Source organism: Nerophis lumbriciformis, linkage group LG14 (assembly GCF_033978685.3).
Source record: "Nerophis lumbriciformis linkage group LG14, RoL_Nlum_v2.1, whole genome shotgun sequence".
In the NCBI taxonomy this organism is placed as follows: Eukaryota; Metazoa; Chordata; class Actinopteri; order Syngnathiformes; family Syngnathidae; genus Nerophis; species Nerophis lumbriciformis.
Genome location: NC_084561.2, coordinates 21,774,742 through 21,787,993, shown reverse-complemented (window position 1 = coordinate 21,787,993; position 13,252 = coordinate 21,774,742). Strand labels below are relative to the sequence as shown.

The 13,252-nt window shown below is 39.2% G+C and overlaps 2 protein-coding genes across 7 annotated transcripts in view; both read left to right on the top strand.

The window, feature by feature from the left end:
• Window positions 1-6,025, top strand: part of csnk1g2b (casein kinase 1, gamma 2b) — a 107,095-nt gene extending 101,070 nt beyond the window's left edge. For all 4 annotated transcript variants that reach the window (XM_061975830.2, XM_061975829.2, XM_061975832.2 and 1 more), the window contains one exon: window positions 4,812-6,025. In XM_061975830.2, the coding sequence (XP_061831814.1) occupies window positions 4,812-4,866 (55 nt within the window). In that variant the 3' untranslated portion in view covers window positions 4,867-6,025. The remainder of the gene's footprint in view (window positions 1-4,811) is intronic.
• A 3,690-nt stretch (window positions 6,026-9,715) lies between these two features.
• Window positions 9,716-13,252, top strand: part of mfsd12b (major facilitator superfamily domain containing 12b) — a 28,742-nt gene continuing 25,205 nt past the window's right edge. For 2 of the 3 annotated variants that reach the window (XM_061975833.2, XM_061975834.2), the window contains exon 1: window positions 9,716-10,713. In XM_061975833.2, the coding sequence (XP_061831817.1) occupies window positions 10,440-10,713 (274 nt within the window). In that variant the 5' untranslated portion in view covers window positions 9,716-10,439. The remainder of the gene's footprint in view (window positions 10,714-13,252) is intronic. The other variant, XM_061975836.2, reaches the window with a different exon arrangement.

The following is a 13,252-nucleotide window of genomic DNA, read 5'->3' as shown; positions in this document are numbered from 1 at the left end:
TAATTAATGCTCAATCAGAGTTGCGCCTCTGCCCTTTACACAGCTGGAAATGCAGCCCAGAAGAAAAAGTAAAAAATATGGCCAACGCTATCATAAAGAAGGAGCAGCGACGTTAGTGAAAGACTTTTGAAAGTCTTTCTCTCACTGTCTGCTGCAGCTCACCTTGTGGTGGGTGCGCAGTAATCCTGCCCTGAATGCAGACTTGCTGTGTTGGTTCGGACTGAGAGATTAAACACATCTACTAATTTAATCAGGAAAAAAATATACATCTAAATATATTTTGAATCAGACTTTTTGTTTGTGTTTGCTCTGATTTAACACTTCTGATATAGCTTGTAGTAAAAAACTGTGCACTTTTCGTTCAAGTCCTTTTTGAGTTTGTAGATAACATTTTGTTCCTGAAATAATCATTACAAATATTTTTACGTGCTGGTACACATTATTTTACAGTACCTCAAATTCGAACCGCACTTTGATGTATTTCCGATAAATATAAGGTAGAGTATTTGAGTTTAAGAAAACTCCAATATCTGGGTCACCACTTGCTGTTCACCAAAGCATTGGGGAGAAGCACAGATGTAACCAAAGAATACAAAATAATAATTTATCATTTGAAAGTGTTGTTTAGTAAATGTTAACTTGTTTAAAAACTCGTATCGTATTCAGTACACCACTTGTTTACTGCAAAATTAAGTTTGTGATGAGAAACAAAATAACTTCGAGAGGAACAAAGTTGTTGTCTTTACTCTCACAAAACGTACCGAACTGTGGCCCTAAAGCCAGTTGCAGAGCGTAGCGTGGGTTACCTGTACCTTTGCCGCACAATCATAGATATGAACAAAATGTTAGCTTATATTATTACCTCAATCATACATGGCAGAAATGTACTGTATGTTACAAGATACTGCAGTAATAAACAGTAGGGATGCAACAGTACTCTGTTTAATCCTGCACGGGACAGTCCGCTTTGAAAAAAATAAAAATAAAATAGTGATATTAATCATGATGGGGTGATATAAAATGTAATCATGATCATTTCTTTTGCCATATCGCCCATCCCTACTAGTTACTATGTATGGTTTCCTTCAGCACATATCAGAGATTGTCAATGTGTCTTTGAGTTACCCTTTCACAATAAGACTTCAGTGAATCCCGGCATTGGTATTTTGGAATGTCCCTGCACTATCAGGAACGACATTGACTGATGAAAAAAATCTACCCGTTCACTCTACGTAGGTATTCAGCTAAGACACTTTATATTGTTGACACTTTGTCTTGGCCAACTAAAGCAAGCCAAGGTCGTGATACTGCCCCTCGTGCTTGGTGTGTCGCTTTTTATTGCCTTTACATTAGAACACAGACACTCTGGACTCATGAGATCAAAAATGCCCCTCTTTTATTGTTGCAAAGTCAAATTATGATGCTTCGTCGCAAGTAGAAGACTTTTATTTCTCAATGATTATCCTAGCTGATGAGTCTTTTTGTTTTTAAAGAGGTCATATTTTGATTTTATTTCTACATTTAAAGACTTCCTTGTGGTCTACATAACATGTAATATGGGTTCTTTGTTCAAAATGTTGCATTGATTATGTTTTACGGACCATCTTTAAGCCGCTTTCGGATTGTCTCTTCAGAATGCGCCGTTTTGTTGTCGGCCTTTTTACGTGTCAAGGCTCCTTCAATTCAATTTAAAAAAACGTTATTTGTCCTCGGGGGGCAATTTTTTTAACAGTACCACCCGCCCAAGAACAGACACACAGTATAAAGTGGTAGACAGTCCTCTGGACCCCCTGCCAAAAGCTTCTTCTAGCTTATTTGGGGGACACTTTCACTTACCACCATCCTTAAATGATATTCACTACTATTGTAATTGTTCTATGGTATTGTGAATAAAACTTGAAACTTGAACTTGAACAGAACAGGAATACTGATGGGTCGCCACAAGAGCAGCGCCCATTAGACGTCGACTACGTCTCTACCCCGTCACCCATGTTGTAGTTTTTAGCGCTTCTCTATGGAGTCTGCTGACACACATAAGTTAGAATTTTTGACGCTAATATGTGTTAGACATGGCAACAGCGGAGGATGCATGTGCATGTACGAGACAGTTTGCCGCACAACAAGAGGATAAAGAAAAAGAAGAAGCTTATTGACTACAACTGACTAAAAAAGGCAGACTCGAGCACAGCTCTTTGGGTAACCCTCTACCTAATATGGAGAGATATCCGCTGACGTAACTAAGGAAAATTATGTCACTGAAGTCTCAAATTCCAACGGGCTTATTTGGAGGAAGTATGAAGGTAAATAATTATCTGTAGCATGCCTCCATGGGTTTGATTTCACATATTCGGGACTTATGCAGATCCCACATACACAAAAACATGCAAATAGGTAAGAAACGTTGGATTTGAAGTTGGTCCGTGAACCCCAGGGGGCTTTGGAGGCACTATCTCGTTGATTACACTATTTCAAATGTATTATTTTTCCACAAATTCAAATATTTTTAAATACACATTAACAATGATCCAACACACTGCAGTGTTGGCTATAAATGGCATTTGCATGGACACCCTACTCATTATCCTTTGCAGTTTTTAAATAAAAACATAAATAGATATATTTATTGTAATTATGTTAGCATTTAAGATGGCTAGCGATTAGCATTCTATTTGCCAACTAGTGATTTGCAGACTAGTTGCTAGCTTGTGGTTAGCACGCCACTTGGCAGCTAGCAATTAACGCTCTAGTTGCCAGCTAGCAATTAGTGGATTAGTTTTCAGGTAGCGATTTGTTCCTTAGTTGCCAGCTCGCTAATTGCGGACTAGTTTTTAGGTATCGATTAGCGCTCTAGTTGCCAGCTAGCTATTTGCGGACTAGTTGCCAGTTAGCAATTAATGTTCTAGTTGCCGGCTAGCCATTAGCGTAATAGTTGCCAGCTAGCAATTAGTTCACTAGTTGCCAGCTAGCGATTTTTCTCGACTAGATGCCAGCTAGTGATTGGCGCTTTAGTTGCCAGGTGGCTATTTGTGGACTGGTTTTCAGCTAGCGATTAGCAGACTAGTTTTTAGGTACCAATTAGAGCTGTAGTTGCCAGCTAGCTATTTGCAGACTAGTTACCAGTTAGCAATTAATGTTCTAGTTGCCAGCTAGCCATTAGCGTAATAGTTGCCAGCTAGCAAGTAGTGGATTAGTTTTCAGGTAGCGATTCATTCTCTAGTTGCCAGCTCGCTAATTACTGACTAGTTGCCAGTTAGCAATTAATGTTCTCGTTGCCGGCTAGCCATTAGCGTAATAGTTGCCAGCTAGCGATTTTTCTCGTCATTAGCGCTTTAGTTGCTAGGTGACTATTTGCGGACTGGTTGTCAGCTAGCGATTAGCAGACTAGTTGTTAGGTACCAATTAGAGCTGTAGTTGCCAGTTAGCGATTAGTTCACTAGTTGTCAGCTGGCGATTAGTGCTCTAGTTGCCAGTAGAGATGTCCGATAATGGCTTTTTTGCCGATATCCAATATTCCGATATTGTCCAACTCTTAATTACCGATTCTGATATCAACCGATACCGATATATACAGTCGTGGAATTAACACATTATTATGCCTAATTTTGTTGTGATGCCCCGCTGGATGCATTAAACAATGTAACAAGGTTTTCCAAAATACCGTAAGAGAACAACTTTAACTCAAGTTATGGAAAAAAGTGCCAACATGGCACTGCCATATTTATTATTGAAGTCACAAGGTGCATTTTTTTTTTTTTAACAAGCCTCAAAACAGCAGCTTGGAATTTGGGACATGCTCTCCCTGAGATAATCCTGATAACCACTACATCTATGGCAAATACTATACTTTGACTTTCACAAAGTGCATTATTTTTATTTTTTTTTAAACATGCCTCAAAACAACAGCTACAAAAACAATGAAGGCACACAGCTTCAGTCCAGAGTATACTAGATATAATAAAGTAAACAATAACATAGTCCTCCTTTAGTGCAAGACTGCCTGGCAAACTGTATAACAGGGTATTATAAACTGGGCTCACATCCATCTTCCGCTTGTATTCATCGTGTATCTCCTTATGATTCTTGAAGAGGTGGGAGATCTAATTGCTCGTATTAAAGGAAGACGTCTTGGTTCCTCCTCGCATAACCAACTTTTTGCAGTCATTGCAAATTGCCAGTTTTTTATCCGTCAGAGACACTTTAAAATAATCCCAAACCATAAACATAGTGTCGTTAGTCAGTCACCGAGCGAGCTCGCTTGTTAGCCAGGCTACAGCACCGGCAACAACACACTCTTGTTGTTGTTATGCTCCGCTCGCGGCGGTTTGATGAGGTCATCAAGCGTCGCCAGTAAACCTCTCATGCCGCAGTCGTCAACTCCTATGTTGTGTGTGGGAGAGAGGAGAGGGGCTGCTGACTGGGAGACGCAACTGCTCTGTACTGCTCCCTACGTCCGTGTTTTACCGGATATGTACCGCTCCGCACATCTCTAGTTGCCAGCTAACAATTTTTCTTCTTCCTAGAGGGGGCATAACAGAAAATATTTGAGAAGCCCTATAGCACAATAACAAGGTACCTTTATGACCAGTTAAATAAAGGAATATTTGAATACAAGATATTAATATAAGTAGGGGGTCGCCGCTTTATCGCTTCATCAGTGTGGGAGTCCTTGCCCTGGACAACATGGAAGCAAGCGAAATGGTATTTATCGCTGCAGTTAAGACATGTCTTCTTAATGCATTCCTGGTGGTGTTGTTTTATTTCCCAAAATGTCTGACTTTTAAGAAAACTTGTCCTGTCTGCTCTTTCCGCAGGTGCTGTTGTTTCTTTAAACGGAGAAAGAGGAAAGCCCTCCAGAGGCACAAGTGAAAGAAGAGATTGAAGAGAACTTGAAACCTTGTTGTCACTGTCAAGTTTTAAATGGAAGCAACTACACAGACGGCCCCCCGCCTCCTCCTCCACCCACCCTGTCCTCTTCTCTGTCCAGACCCACCCACTTGACCTCCTCTGTCACTCTTAACTTCCTCCCCTGCTTCTCTCTCTCCCTCGTTCTCAGTGCTCCCTGGCTACTGGCGTGTTAAAGGAACGTTGCAGTCATACTGACTCACAACAGACTCTTGATTCCTTTATCGGCGCAAAATACACTTACCTGCATTACAAAGGTGGGGGAGGGTGGGGTTGGGGTGGCTGTGGGGTGAGGAGCTTGAGAAAAAGTTTTTTTTTTTTAAAAAGCTGTAACAATGAAACTCGAATACTGTGGCGTGAATATGAAATAAGATACTGTTTGAAACAGTTGTTGAATTCTAGATTCCATACAGAAGGTTTGTTGTTCCAACAGTCAGCTGTTGATCAGGGGGAACCATCCGAAATCTGCTCCTTAGGAAATAGTTTATTGCTTTCCTTTTCTTCCTTTGGTGTGTGTTTTGGGATCAAGGTAAAGAAAAAGGTGAATTATGCCGATGTTAAATCTGAGCGACACCGCAAGCTTTTCATCTATTACAGAATTTGGAGGATTTTTATGTATTTTTTTTTCTTTCCTTTTTTTGTAATTGAATCCTCAGTTTTCAAAGTTGAATCCCTGCATTGAAGACTTATTTTTATGTTGTAGTGTTCTGGAGTTCCATTTCCTCCTCCCCCCCGCCTCCCCTCCTTCATCTGGCTTACTTTTTGTCTGTCATCGTGGACTTTGTAGCACAGTCACTGGCCTCAGGTACTGTGGAAGATCGAGAGAAACAGATTTTAAGCTCTCCTTACTATTATTGCACTTTGGGGAAAAAACACACACAAAAAAAGCAGAAAACAATTACAGTGGAAACTTTAGGTATGAAATTAACAATTACGAAATACAAAACTTAATAAAGACTGATCTAGGAAGAGTCCTTCACGACGCTTATATCTGAGTAATGGCAAGGAAAATGTTTGATTTACGTGAGGGAAGATATGTCTTTCAACTTTTATTTCTTACATCAGAATAATTTACCAGGAAATCATAGTTTGTGCCTTTCTAAGTAAAATGTTTAAAGCTCAACGAGTGTCCCGCTATGACATTTTATCTAATCTGTCCCAAATGTGTACTGGATTACTGTTGTGTGTGTGTGTGTGTGTGTGTGTGTGTGTGTGTGTGTGTGTGTGTGTGTGTGTGTGTGTGTGTGTGTGTGTGTGTGTGTGTGTGTGTCTGTCTGTCTGTCTGTCTGTCTGTGTGTGCTTGTATTTCTACCCTTCTTGAGACCTCAACAAGGAAAAAGGACCGGTGAACAAGATAGGACCATTGCATCTAATAGAGAGCCAAATACTAGAGTCCGTGAACATTTCTGCAAAGTCAGGATTTTTTGTTGATTTAATGTGCATACAAAAGTAAACATTGACAGGTGCAAAGGCAGCAATATATAATAAAACAAGACAGCAGCTAAAGAAAGACTTCCCTATTCATCCCCCAAAAAACACACCAGGTGAACAGCTAATTTTACGACTTCCGGTGCTGACGTAAGACAACCCACGTCCCGTATATGGCCATAGGATGAACAAATACAGTACGGTACTAAGACTATAGTGGCCATTAACAGTTAGTGTCTACAGCTGGGTTGCCCAAAGTGCAGCATGGGCCATCTGTGGTCCGTGACTCGTTTGTCATCGGCCTTAAGCACATTACAAAAAATAGAAATCTCATTTGCACCCCTTGTGGTGAAATCTTTCAAAATAAGGGTAGTCCCAAAAAGGATGGATTTTTCAAATTGACTGTGTTGGTTTTAAAAGTGCTCCCCCTCTGGCCAACATATGAAATAACAAGTATGTGTAAAAATTTGAAGTGCTCCCCTTCTGGCCAACATACGTGATAACAAGCGTGTGTAAGAAATTGAAATGCGCCACCTTGGCCAAAATTTATTTAAAAAAAATATGTATGTAGTACATACTGTAATAACTTGAAATAAATAATGATTAAAAATCAATTACAAATAAAAAATCCCCCCCCCAAAAAAAATTCACTAAAAGCTTACCTATTTTATATTTGCATAGTATGTATATATTATTAATGTTGTAAATACAAATCTTTATATATCTAGAAAGGGTGGTCCTAAAGAGGTAGGCGTTTTTCAGAGGTCTCAAGAAGGTAACAAACACTTGTATTTCTACCCTTCTTGAGACATCAATAAGGAAAAGTACCTTTTACATGAGGACTGGTGAGCAAGTAAGGACATAAATCATGGTCCCAATACGGAAAACCATTGCATCTAATAGAGAATGTCTCATTTGCACCCCTGGTGGTGAAATCTATCAAAATTAGTTGTGGTCCCAAAAAGGAGGGATTTTTTTCAAATTGACTGTCGGTTTTAAAAGTACTCCCCCTCTGGTCAATGTATGAAATAACAAGTGTGTGTAAAAAAATTTAAGTGTTCCCCCTCTGGCCAACATATGTAATAACAAGTGTGTGTAAAAAGTTGAAATGCGCCCCCTTTGGCCAAAATTAATAAAATAAATATGTATATAGAGACATACTGTAATAACTTGAAGTAAATAATGATTAAAACCAATTACCAAAACATTAACTAAAAGCTTACCTTTTTATATTTGCATAGTATGTATATATTATTAATGTAAATACAAATCTATATATCTAGAAAGGGTGGTCCTGAAGAGGTAGGCGTTATTTGGAGGTCTCAAGAAGGTAACAAATACAAGAAAGTGTGTGTGTGTCCGTGTATTTCTACCGTTCTTGAGACATCAACAAGGAAAAATACCTTCCATATGAGGACCGGTGAACAAGTTAGGACCGAAATCATGGTCCCAAAACGGAAAACCCATCCATCCATCCATTTTCTACCGCTTATTCCCTTCGGGGTCACGGGGGGCGCTGGAGCCTATCTCAGCTACAATCGGGCGGAAGGCGGTGTACACCCTGGACAAGTCGCCACCTCATCGCAGGGCCAACACAGATAGACAGACAACATTCACACTCACATTCACACACTAGGGACAATTTAGTGTTGCCAATCAACCTATCCCCAGGTGCATGTCTTTGGAGGTGGGAGGAAGCCGGAGTACCCGGAGGGAACCCACGCAGTCACAGGGAGAACATGTAAACTCCACACAGAAAGATCCCGAGGCCGGGATTGAACTCACGACAACTCAGGACCTTCGTATTGTGAGGCAGACGCACTAACCCCTCTTCCACCGTGCTGCCCATACGGAAAACCATTGCATCTAATAGAGAATGTCTGGTGAAATCAATCAAAATTAGGGTGGTCCCAAAAAGGAGGGATTTTTTTCAAATTGACTGTCTGTTTTAAAAGTGCTCTCCCTCTGGTCAACAAATGAAATAACAAGTGTGTGTAAAAAAATTGAAGTGTTCCCCCTCTGGCCAACATGTGTAATAACAAGTGTGTGTAAGAAGTTGAAATGCGCCCCCTTTGGCCAAAATTACTAAAATAAATATGTATATAGAGACATACTCTAATAATTTGAAGTAAATAATGATTAAAAAACCAATTACCAAAAAAAAAAAAAATCACTAAAAGCTTACCTTTTATATTTGTATAGTATGTATATAGTATTGTTGTAAATACAAGTCTTTATATATTTCTAGAAAGGGTGGTCCTAAAGAGGTAGGCATTTTTCGGAGGTCTCAATAAGGTAGAAAATACAAGAATGTGTGTATGTGTGTGTGCGCGCGCGCGCGCACTTCTCTCACTTTCCCTCTGCTTTGACAATCAACACATCTGCAGTGGTGGTGGTTGTGAAAAAGATGCAGGCTGCCTGTTTAAGTGGTGAGGACAAAAAACATTCTCAAATTATTTCCATTTTGTGGTTCAGAAAAAACAAAATAACCGCGCAATTTTATACCACTTTGCCTTTGATCTAAGGTGTCAGATCAGTTGAGCAAATGAGAGGCTCATGCACAGATGTGGGCCACAGCTCCTGGAGGGGGTCTCACCCAGGGCGCTACAGACTCTAGAACCGCCCCTGACTATAACACCACAATAGCCGTGACGTATCACCTGATCCCAGGCCAGTTATCACTTTTAGGGAGAGACTTTGGACCTATAACCTTTAGTGCTTTCCACCACGTAAACATCACAACGGCAAAGGAGGGATTTGGCTAAAGTCTGTGGAACAGTACTGGAAGAAACGCACGCATGAAACTTGCATATAACTTTCTACAATGCAGATTCATTCATATTTACCTTTCTTCTACCATCGCCCTTGTTCCAAAATGCTGGTGCTTTATGTGAATGCCTAAAGGCTAGCTTTGATGACGACATGACATCTGTGTCATGCTAGGTGTGAACGAACCATTTTTGCATGTTTGATAAGAGGTATATACATTGTTAATTTGATTCAAGCGTCATTATTAAACTTTCACGGCTATGTTTATTTCATATTAACATTCAGGACGTCTTTTTTCATAACTTACATACCGGTACTTAAATGGCAGGATAAAAAACGTCCACTTCCTCTGGCGATAAACATTTAGCATTGTGTTTTTATTCAGCCGCAACTGTACATTTTAATTTCATTAATGGTTTCCCACTACACACTCAAATTTTGTTTTTTTCTTGAAATAATTTCAGTTGTTCTAGGTTCGAACGAACATTGAATGCTAAACAATCGCTTTACCGCATAAATTAGTTGGGGTAATGGCCCCGAGGCCGCCCATCGGGACTCCATTCCCCACAATGCAGTTCGACGTCATCTAGCTTGTGCGCGTGTACCAATATGTGGTGGCTGGTGAGACTATTTACATTTTAATTTCATAAATGGTTTCCCACCACACACACACTCTCGTTTTGTTTTTCCTTGAAATTGTTTCAATTGTTCTAGTTTCGAACGAACATTGAATTTTACACAATCGCTTTACTGCACGAAATATTTGGGGTATCGGGACTCCATTCCCCACAATGCAATTCGACTTCATCTGCCGCGTCGCCTACCTTGCAGTTTTAACCGATAGCTAGGCTTTTGTTTTTGACGTGTCAACATGGATTTTCCCTTAAGTGAACGTTTTTTAAGTCTTTTTAAGCAAAAATGGAATATAAGTGGAACCACAACACGCGTGTCGCGGAGAGACACGAAAACGGAAGTAAGAAGCCCTCACTACCACAACTTACATGTTTGGAAACCAGTGAGCCTCAAGAGGTGTTTTCCTTTATTCTGCTGACATAAGCATCGGTCGTTCTCTTCCGTACTTTGTGGGTGAAAAGAAAGGAAGTACTCTTGGTCACGGGTTCCCTAAACCACTCATAATCACAGCTTGATTATTCATCTTTGCATCCGAGGCGTGGACATGGTAAAGATTGTTAAATAGTCGAGGACATTTCGTGGATGCTCAGTACCAGGGTTTCTCTTTTTTTGTTTGTCATTGAATGCAACACTTTTGTATTTGTAAATACGAGGACGAAAGTTCTTAAAAATAAATAAAACCAATTTTATCAGCGGTCCAAGTCATCATGGAGCAGAATGTGCCCGCCGAGAGGACCTTGTCGGTGTGCAAGCGTTTGTGTTACGCTTCAGGACATTTTTTAAATGACTTGTGCGCCTCAATGTGGTTCACCTACATGCTGGTCTACCTGCACTCTGTGCTGGGCATGCAGAGCACCTTTGCAGGTGTGCTGCTGCTTGTCGGCCAGGTAGCAGATGGACTGTGCACGCCTCTGGTCGGCTATGAATCTGACAAATCCTCCGGCAGGAGACATGGGAAGAGGAAAAGCTGGCATTTGCTGGGTGAGTACTGCAAAATGGGATTTTTCTCATTGCATTTAAAGGCATCTTAGTTTACAGAAGTTTAGTATTTTAAATGGTTTCTTTTAGTTAGCATATTCAAACAAATATAATTAGACAAGAAAACGGAAATATTTTAGAAGCATAACGTCAAGAAAAAGTCTGAATATGATAGATCAGTGATTCTCATGCGGTACGTGTACAACTAGTGGAATGCTAAATAATCGCTTGATTAAAGTACAGTGTTTTATTTTCCTGTAGTCAAATACAGCGTTACTGTTAAAACTGTGCGTGATGTTGCAGTGGCCAAAACATTAAATATACTTGTTACGTAAAACCCCTGCCTTGTTTTTAATGAATACGTAGGCCTACTACGCTACTGTATTTTAATGTTGGTCATTATGGTGGTACTTGGTGAAAAAAGTTTGAGAACTACCGATTTTGCTAAACTAGAAGTATGTTTGAATTTGCTAAATGTAAAAATTTCGAAAATTAAATTAAATTCTTTAATTATACTAGTTTGTATTTTTTTTTGTTTTTTTACAAATGACAATATTGTATTGGAGATTATATTTTTCTTTGAATTGTGTAGATCAGTGTTGTCAAACTTAAGGCCCCTGGGCCACATCTGGCCCGCCTCATCATTTTAAGTGTCCCCCAATAGTTTATCTTTCTTGCAGTTTTCACAAAAAAAATGTACAGGATGCAATTGCAAACTTTCTAAACTTTAATGTATGTTATCTGATCATGTAAGAGGATATTCCAAGCATTTTTTGTCACCAAAAATCTTTAAATATCTTCTTGTCAACCTAACTTATGATTTTAAAGCACATTTAGTAATGTTATGTTGGTAAAATAATATCATAAATGCATTGGCATTTGTGTAATATTACGAGGCCATTATTGTTTATATTCATATAAATAGAAGTGGGACTCTTTGGGCACCTCACAATTTGATGTGATTCTTGGGGTGATGATTGGATTTAGAATTGATTCTTGATTCAAACTGATTCTTGCAAGTTATTATTTGGTACAGTGATTATAATAGAACATTTTCAAAACAGGATACTGGTTACAAAAACTCCACGCATACGCGCAGGGAGTAAGCATGGAGATGGCCTAAAAACGTCTTAAATGTACTCTTAAAACAAAAGTTCTATAAATAGTTTTCTGAAAATATTGATTCGGAATTCATAAGAACAGCAGTATGGTGTGTTTAAGAATATGTTGAAAACATTTGAGTCTCTGAATAGTTTTTTAAGCTGAACTTGCGGGCCACCAGTTGAATAAGGCAAATGATAAAAAAAGAGAGGACATAAAACGGAACCTTGAGGAACACCACGAGTATAACAAAATAAGTTGAACGAATGACTATTGACTACATCTGAAGTAAACAAGCTACAGCAACACCTTAGTTGCATAAATCACATTATAAAAATATAAATATAATATATATAATATATAAATATGAAAAAATGCCAAAAAGGAGAGGACTTAAATGGGTGTTGTGAGGAACGCCTCACTTATGTAAATCACAAGTTAGGACCCCTGTGTTCTATGTTTGCCAGCAAGGTTAAAATGTCAATGCAAGGATCTGGTAATGTGTTTACAGTGGTCCAAGTTCGTCTATACAACAAGAGCATTCTAGTGTTTTTAGAAAAGTGCTGCAAAAATGTTTGTCTTCTAAGTTTTGAACTGAACTTGGGGGGCCGGTATGGTGTCATCACCGGATGACAGTTGAATAGCCCTGATTTAAAGGCCCAGGAAATATATTTTCCACAATGTTCTTATTTCTGAGACACTGGATTTTGTGTTTTATCATCTGAAAGCCATAATGATCAAATATACATGCTGTATTTGCTGCCACATTCTGTTTCAGGATATTTGAAGTGATGGTTTAGTGTTTCAAGATGTGTGCTAGCGTGGAACAGGTGTAGAGGCAACTGACTTTCATTGGCCACTTCCTCATAACGACACAAAGTTTTCTGACTCGTGCTTTTTGTTGCCCAGCTGTTTATAATACAACAACTGTAAAGCGCTTTGAGTCACTAGAGAAAAGCGCTATATAGATATAATTCACTTCACTTCACAACAATAACAACACAAATAGAAGAAAATGGCATAAGAATAAGCTCTTTCTATTCCATTCAAATTATTCAAAATGAAATAAGCAAACATATGAAATCTGCCTGATTTTTCTTATGGCTCTAGTTACCGGTATTTAGTATTTATAATTTTTTACCATTTATTTAGTATTTGCCAACAAAGACTAACAATGCATTTGTCTATCCCCAAAACGACATGTGTTGTGTACAGGTTAGTCCTCGGACTATAAGAAGTATTTAATAATAATAATAATGGATTCGATTTTATATCGCGCTTTTCTATTGTTAGATACTCAAAGCGCTCACAGAGAAGTGGGAACCCATCATTCATTCACACCTGATGGCGGTAAGCTACATTTGTAGCCACAGCTGCCCTGGGGTAGACTGATGGAAGCGAGGCTGCCAGTTTGCGCCTACGGCCCCTCCGATCACCACCT